General features: G+C 36.7%; 1 protein-coding gene across 2 annotated transcripts; it reads right to left on the bottom strand.

Moving 5' to 3' along the window:
* Window positions 1–420: 420 nt before the first annotated feature.
* LOC131874780 (uncharacterized) lies at window positions 421–4301 on the bottom strand. 2 transcript variants are annotated; one of them, XR_009372154.1, is made up of 3 exons: window positions 3584–4301; window positions 1759–2257; window positions 421–953 (listed from the first exon to the last, which is right to left on the bottom strand). XR_009372154.1 is itself a non-coding variant. In XM_059218702.1 (2 exons), the coding sequence occupies exons 1-2, from the start codon at window positions 4077–4079 to the stop codon at window positions 2001–2003; spliced, it is 753 nt and encodes a 250-aa protein (XP_059074685.1). In that variant the 5' UTR covers window positions 4080–4301; the 3' UTR covers window positions 1661–2000. The 2 variants fall into 2 exon arrangements, 1 of the variants encoding a protein (XP_059074685.1); XM_059218702.1 differs by lacking the exon at window positions 421–953 and having other exon boundaries at window positions 1661–2257.
* Between the last annotated feature and the right edge of the window lie 4116 nt (window positions 4302–8417).

The raw sequence follows: 8417 nt of genomic DNA, 5'->3' as shown, positions 1-8417 counted from the left end.
TGTTTCACAAATGAAATACACTATATTGTGATAACCCTATACTATTGTACATTTCATCCTTTCAATCAATCTAAAACAATTCCTCTTAGTCTTTCCTCTCACTTATCTTCCTTACACATTACATCTTTTTAAACAAACTAATTCTAATACTACATTAACGAATATAAAAAAAGAGGAATAAATTGACATTAATAATCTAATGTCACAAATTAAACAACAAATATAAAAGAATCTCAACTCTCTTCATAAAATGGAGGGAAAAAATCTATCATATCAAAATTGAAATTATTAATGGGTATAACAAAAATATAATGACATTCACTTATATCTCCACAATGTCATTTATTACATATATAAAAGCTAAAAAAGACTTATTAAACCAATTAAATCCAATAGACATTAATGCTAATCAGTCTCCACATAATAACTTTTGGAATGATCTTGACCTTAAATCTCCCACTATTTGAACCTTCTAATAGCTATAAACTTTTTCAAAGATATCTGCTTTTTAACACCACACGAAATACATTTAACTGCATATCTAGTGAACTTTAGATTTGATTCCATGGAGCTTCTTCCAAACCCTACGCAAAGGGTGATATATTCCATAGAAAACCGCAATGGCTATCACAACCAAGGGAGCAAACGAAGCGAGTACAAGACCGAAAACAAGCAGCACTAATTTGATATGTTGGTCAAGTGGAGTGAACAGGTATTGTTTTCCACGTAGTGACATTGCCCTTATGCATATTGGAAGAAGGCACACCATAACCCACACAAGCACAGCCAACCACCAACACTTCGATGCCACAACCAGATGCATTGCTGCGCCAAATGTTAATGATAATGATACCAGTGCTATATATAACGCATGCAAGCTCATATTAGTTAAGATGTTATCCGCTTCTCCGCCAGCTCGAAATGCAAAATAAAAAAATGTGTCCTCGTAAGACCTAAACAGTCCAAGATAAGATTAAATTAGTATCTTTTCAAAACTTTTATTTAAATAGATCATTAATAAATAAGATTACCAGAGATGGGCAGGAGGCTCATAAGGTTTTTTCTCCTCTTGTCCCCAAAAATAAAAAGAAAGGGAATGTGATCCCCTTGGGCAAAGGAAGATTAAGTTTCTTTAAGAAAATAAGAGAAAGAAAACTAGCTTGGTAATTGCAGAGCCTGTATCTAAAAGGCTAGAAGCTGAGGATTGAAGGCAGTGAAAGAAGAAATAACTGAAGACAATGGTGGACTGCACTCCAGGCTGCACTTTTTTCTTACTAGGATAGCTATATATACAGCTCTAAGATGTAATTAGTACAATGCGATATGCTGGTATATGATGTAATAGGTCTGTTATAAATTAATACTTTGTTACTAGTATGCAGCTTTTTGGTCAAATCTTGCAGCTAGTACAGCTGTCTAAACTGACAAAACAATGAGCTGATGACTGTTTTGTACTTTATCTTTCGACTACTCCATATTTAATAGAAAAAATATTTAAGATAACAATCCTTTATCCAATATCCGTAGAGCCATTTCGGATCTCAGCAGAGGCAGGCACACTTTACAGACTTCATTGCACAAGGTTCGTAGTTTATACAGCTTTTTTCTAATGTTATCATATTGAATTACAGTTTCATGGCATCATTTCCTGCTCTGCTAATTGATAAAAAATCATTTAAACTATCAATTATATTAATGTTTTAAAATAACGTAAAGAAAAGCCAACAGTTTGAGTTCATTGAGAACCAAGTTACTTACAGCCCCATAAAGTTGTGGGTCTTCGTTGCATTTCTTTAGTGCAATATCTAATGCCGTTTGCCCATTATTATCAATGCAATTAATCAGTCTTTCTGACATTACCGAGGATATTATCCATCTCAGAATTTTTCCAACTCTCCTAAATATTACAACAGCATTGTTCACAGCCAGATGGAAGGCATTTCTACCATCTTTGTCTACCATTTCCAGACAGTCGCTGCCGTAATTCAATATCACTTTCACTAGAGTTGCGTTCCCCTCTTTGGCTGCAACGTGAAGTGCAGACTGCTTGTTTTGGTCCACTTTGTAACAAGAAAGTCCATTACCATTTTTGATAAGCATCTTCCAATCCGGCGAAGTTTCTTCGGATTCATTGAAAAACATGGAAACATCGCAACTGGAAATTGATATAAGGCAGCCATGTGCAACGGAGTTCGGTTGAAAGTGTCTACTTCTGTGGCAAGTTCAGGTTCATTTTCTAAAAGCTTCTTAATTACATCTGCACAACCAAAAAAAGTAGAATCAAAATTCAGAGCAGAGTTTTTCTTTGCATTTTAACTGAATCTATATCCGTATCAAGGTGATATGATTGTTGTAATTCAAACTATTTTAATATAGATCTGATTTTCGATTAAAGACTGTGTTAATAAAAGTTTCTAAATAAAGCAGCTCAAACTAAATTACCGGTATAGCTTAATCATACTTTTAAGCTATAATACTAATTATATGTAGAGATTGAAGAGCGATGGAAAATAAAATGTATTCAAATATATTTCTAATATTCTCTTCTATTTTAAATTTTATGCCATTCTTCATACCATTCGAACCCTTACAAGCCCTTACAAGTTAATAGGAAAACAGTCCATAGACTTTTATGTATTCAGTTCTATTTTTTCCGTCTTATCCCCAACAAATAAACTGCTACAACTATTTAAAGCTTCCCATCTTAAAAAGTATGGCCACTGTTTCTTAAATACAAGCTCTGTGTTCCTTCAATTGATGATAATCTGGTTACTATTTTATTTTCTTGAAAATTGCACAATTATTCGACTAGTAAGTTTTTTTTATTTTAAATTAGCCTACAATAGTTATTAAGGATACATTTCATTAAAAAACTTTCAAACATACGTTTTCAAATTGCTCAGGGAGGCTAGCCTTGTGTCTAAGACAGCAGATTTTTTAGGAGCTGATGCTATTAGAGACCTGGCCACTTCTCACCCTACTGTTTCTGGCTCCGTCTGTGGTTGGTAAGGGGTTTTTGTTCTGTATTTGTGATTCAACAGTAGATAGATCAGCTTCCGAGTTAGAAAACTCACCTTTTTAAAAATTCTTTAGAGCTACGCCAAATATAAATGTATTTAAGAAGTGGGCTCAGCAAAAATAGAAATTCAGGGGTTATTAAAGGTTGCAATTATGACAAAGGACCTTTCTCTAATCATGAAAATTATGTACAGACCCTTTTGAATACGGTACGGTTTCTTAGCAATTCTGGATCATTCTTTATAAAATAAGTTTTGATCTTTATTATTTTTTATTGATATGGGGCAGACTTCCCCTTTTGATCACTCTTATTGCGTAAAAGACCTCCTTCATAAATTGACAAACCTATGAAAAATCCTAATAATAAAAGGAAAGTGCAATATTTCCATTGTTTATGGATCGCTCAAGTTTACAAAACTTTCAATTTTCTTGAAAACCTCTATTGTATTGAAAATTAGATCAACCAAAAACCTATGGATCGCTAAAGTTTACAAAACATTCAATTTTCATGAAAACCTCTGTTGTTTTGAAAATTAGATCAACCAAAACCCAAAGAACAACGCACCTGTACTTAATTTAGAGACTGCAAGATGTAAAACCGTTTGTCCATCAAATCTCTTGTAGTACTCTCTTGAAGTCCTACAGCACAACATTTCAACAATCTTGAGATGACCTCCCTCACAAGCTTTAAAGAGAGCCGTTTCACCTGCTTTGTTAATCTCATTCACCAAATCTGGGCATGACTTCAATAAATCTTCCACGACTTGCTCATTTCCTCCCAACGCCCCTTCGTGTAACGCTGTGTTTCCCTCCATATTTTTAGCTTTTAAAAATGTCATCCCATCCTCTGGATTGGCATTTGAGAGTTGAAGCAACTTTTGAACGAATTGCAGAGAGCCATGATAGGCGGCAATATGTAGCACCGTGTTTTCCCCTGGCGTTACCTCATTAGTAACGCGTTGCAGCTCCTCAATCTCATTAAGCACTTGGACGTTCCCTGATTTGGCTGCTTCCAAGAACCTTCTGTTCATTCCTTTGCAGACATACCCACTTTGATCCATCGAGCTTGGCCAAAAAGACTATAGGCTTGGGCTTAAGGCAAACGCGTTTTTTTAATGGGAAGATGGAAACTTCTCGGAGGTAGAACCACTTTGTTTTTACAAAAACATGTGAGTGTTGTCTTTCTGCAGAACTTATTCAGAGTGCCATTAGAGATTGGATGCTTTCGAAAAATAAAAGATAAAATCATCCATGTTTAGGAGGCAGCAGGAACTGTAGCACCACTCAAGTGGTCCATCCGCATAATTTAAAATAAAGAAGGTGAAAAGACCATTCAATGTTTTTAAATCGGGATTCTACATAGAGTTCTGATAGTGTTTCCTACTGCTTATTCCTTGTACTATGATGGGTTCAATTCGATGTTGGCATGAATGTAGATATACAGTTTTTTAGTACTGTAAAATATAGTTTTCTGAAGACCGAATGAGGAAAATATAAAGGAAAAGTTTTCCAAGACGGTATATTTTGTTTTTTATATTTGCTTAAAGTTACAAACTATTTTATAATTCTTTTGATGTTTGAATTAGATTATCTAAAAAAAAAAAAAAAATTTCATCAAATTTCAAATCACACTCCCTGATTTATCATGGAATGAGAAAAGAGTTCAAAAAAGATAAAAGACTGATGAATAATAGTTAAAAAAATATATAATAAAATTCAAACCAAGTTTTGTGGAAATTTGTCCATGGATTGCTCACTGACACATTTTTTATTTCACTTTTGACATTATCTTGTGTTTCTTGCATTGTTGCATAATATCTTTCAATTAGAAGAATGGAGATCATACATTAAAATGTGTTTATTAGTCTTCATTTCAAGGACATCAATTGTTTTTGGAAAATTGTCATTTTGTTATCTTAAAGTTTTTTTTCAAATTATTTTTATATAAAATTTTTATTCAACTCTTGGGTTTTCCTCTTTGAAAATTTCAATTTTTATTTGTAAAAGATTAAAAAAATTTCACTTCCAATCAAATTATGTAGTCTAAGATAAAAATTATAACTATTTTCTAATGTATTTTATTTTCATTGTAAGTTATATAAATGAATTTAAAATTTTAAAATTTTAATCGTTTAGGAAAGTGTCTTAAGACATGTATCTTTTCCTGTATGTCTTAAGTTTACACAAGGTGGTGACACTATCTATACATGAACACCATTTAAATGCCAAAACATTCATGTTTTAAGTTTACACAAGGTGGTGACACTATCTATACATGAACACCATTTAAATGCCAAAACATACATCCCACTGTGTAGTGGGGAAAGTGAGACTAAGTGAACAAACCCTAATCCCACTCTCATGTACACACTCGTGGAATACGAAAGAGCCTAGGGAGGTAACGCACTTCGGCTACTTCTTATAAGGAATAGAGAGCCAAGGATTACCTCTTAGGGTTTCTATTCCCTTGTTGTAAATGAGAGATAGGAGAAATGCAAAGTGAAGATTTGAATGATTTCGAGCTAGGGCACCCACGTCCTAGTTCATGGTTGATGTTCTCTGTTGTGCACTATGGGGGGGTCTGTTCCATTTTGGGGGGTCATCTTTTTCACTTTCTTCCTCTTTGTTTGTTCTATGCTGCCGCCTTTCGATGTTTTGGTTCTTTGTCGCTGTTGGGAGTGGTGAGGGTGCGCGACTCTGTCCTTGTTCGCCTCCTTGGTCGTGGGTGCTATGGCCTATGGGGGCAATGTTTGGCCATTTGGGAGGGTGCGACATTGAGGGGTTGCTCAAAGTTTTCTTTGGAGCAAAGTGCAAGCTTGGTGCTATCGGTGAGTGGTGGTTGGGTGGGGCTAGGGGGGTGCTCACCCTTAATCTCTTTTGGGGTTTTGCTCTGCATGCAAGGCGTGGGGGCTCAAATGGCCATGTCGTGTGGAGATCCATCTCGTGCTTCTCCGAACCTGGACTTTCGAACAACTGTTGGTTCGAAGACCTCTATTCAAAGTACTAAGGTTTTAAATAATAGTTTTTTTGCTTTGGGTGAAGGTAATACGGATGCCGGCTTGTCGGGTGGTGCTAGGGTCACAAAAATTAATGGGTGTCTGGAGAAGTGTAAAGAGAGGCCAAGATTGGTGATCCCTCTAGAAATGATCGTTGAGGATGTGGAATACTATTCGAAGAATTCTTTGTATTGAAAGTTTTTGGGTATGAGGAACTCATTGTAGTTTTTGGAGAATTGGGTGCCAGAAGGGAAAATGGATATCATGTTGCTTGCTAACAATTACTTCAAGGTTACATTCAATTTCATGGAGGATCGCAATAGGGTCTTTGAAGGAGGCCCATACTTTTATAACTAGGTGGGGTTGTTCATCAAACCTTGGCATGCGAGATTTAACCCTTCAGAGGAACTCCTAAATCGGGTTCCAGTGTGGGTTTGTTTACTTCATTTTCTGGTGGAATGTTGTCCGGAAGATGTGTTGTAGATGCTCGCTTCATTGCTTGGGAAGCCTATTAGAGCTTCATCGCAAACCTTGGGGAGAAAGGTAATGACTTTCGCTCGTATCTGTGTTGAAATTGATCTTAGTAAGCCTTTTCTAGATGCTATAGATATGTGTATGGGCTCTTATTCTTAGATCTAACTGTTGGATTATGAAACTTTACCATTTCGGTGTTGTCTATGTCTTGAGTATGGTCATTTGCAGCACAAGTGCCCTAGGTCTAAACCAGTTGTGCATTAGCCTCAACAACCATCCCATAACCTTGATGAGGTTGATAAAGGAAAAGTTCCCATGTTTGGTGTGGTTGTGGGTGTTGATGGTTTTGTCCCAGTTAAGACAAAGAGTAGGAACCGAGGTCAAAAGAGGTCTTTGCAGAAAAGTCAGGAGGAGGATACCTTTAATAGATTTGAATCCTTGGATGATCTTAGTCAACAAGAGGTGAATCCAAGGATGATTCCTTTGGATCATAGTGTAGTAGGGTTGGTGTCAGATAGTGTGAACTTGGATCCTACCCAGGGTTTGCAGGAGGTTGGAAGTCAATAGATGGAGATGGATCAACAGGTATTGGCTCAGATGGGATCCATCTCTAGTTCTAAAATGAAGATAGCTTGTGGGGATGTTTCTCCTGCAACACAAAAATTGGACTTCGCTGGGGTTAAACGTAATAAGATCTCTTTATATTTGGGTCTTCTTCAGAAAGACATCAAGAAAGGTGCAACAAAGAAGATTTCCAAGGTTGACAGAAAGGACTTGGATAAGATTAAATTGATGGGGAAGAACTTGGTTGAGTCAGGGTTAGTAAAGTCTCTAGATTCTCATTTTTCTAATCCCTCGAAATGATTGTGCTTTCATGGAATGTGAGGGGCTTGAACAGTGGCCCTATACACAAAATTATTTGGGAATTGATTAGGAGTCATTCTCATGATGGCCTTTTCTTGCAGGAAACTAAACTATCCATGGAAAGTATGTTGGGTCTAGTGCCTAAGCTATGGGGGAGAGGCGAATGTCAGTGTATTGGGGTATTTGGGTCCTTTGGAGGTGTGGCTTGTCTTTGGAACCCCTTGAGGATTCACCCTATATGGTGGGTTTCTTTCAAATCATTTTTATCCAAGGTTGTCTCTAGTCTTGAGACTAGGGAATATATCTTGCTTACTAACATTTATGCCCCCAGTGATCTTCAAGGTAAGCAGAATTTATGGTCTCATATTTCTTTTATGCATGGGTTTTTTCCTTTTCATCAGTGGATTATGGCATGTGATTTCAATGCCATCTTAGAGTTGAGTGAGAAGAAGGGTGGTGTTATGCAGTTGGAGCCTTCTTCCTTCCTTCTTCAGGGTAGTATATCAACCTTGAATCTGGTTGACATCAAGCCTCATAATGGTCTATCCAATTGGAACAATAAGAGACTAGGGGAGTATTGGATTGTGGAGAGGCTAGATCACTTTCTGGTTTCTAGTTTTTGGATTTGTGGGGGATTGTCCACATGCTCCAAGATTTTAGATTAGAAAGGTTCGGACCACTGGCCCATCAAGTTGGCGTCCTCTTCTGCTTGGGTCACTCGCTCTCCTTCATTAAAATTCCATCTTATGTGGTTGCGAGATTCTTCTTTACAGGTTCATGTTGCAGAGTGGTGGAAGAAAGGGAGGTCAGCCTTTGGCACTACCATGTACACTTTTGCCAAGCAACTGCAATTTGTTAAGTTCCAACTTAAGCGGTGGAATCATTAGTGTTTTGGTAATATCTTCTATGCCAAAACAACCACTCAATTAGAGTTGAATGGAATTACTAGAGAGATTATAGAGCATGAATTGTCAAAAACCTTGCTTAGGGAGGAAGTCAGGGTATTCAAGGTTTTAGAGGAATGGGAGCTTAGGGAGGAAATCTACTAGAAATAGAGAGCTCGTA

The sequence above is a fragment of the Cryptomeria japonica genome, chromosome 4 (genome assembly GCF_030272615.1).
Source record: "Cryptomeria japonica chromosome 4, Sugi_1.0, whole genome shotgun sequence".
NCBI lineage: Eukaryota > Viridiplantae > Streptophyta > Pinopsida > Cupressales > Cupressaceae > Cryptomeria > Cryptomeria japonica.
Note: the sequence above shows the minus strand (reverse complement) of the source record. Positions and strands in the feature narration are given on the sequence as shown.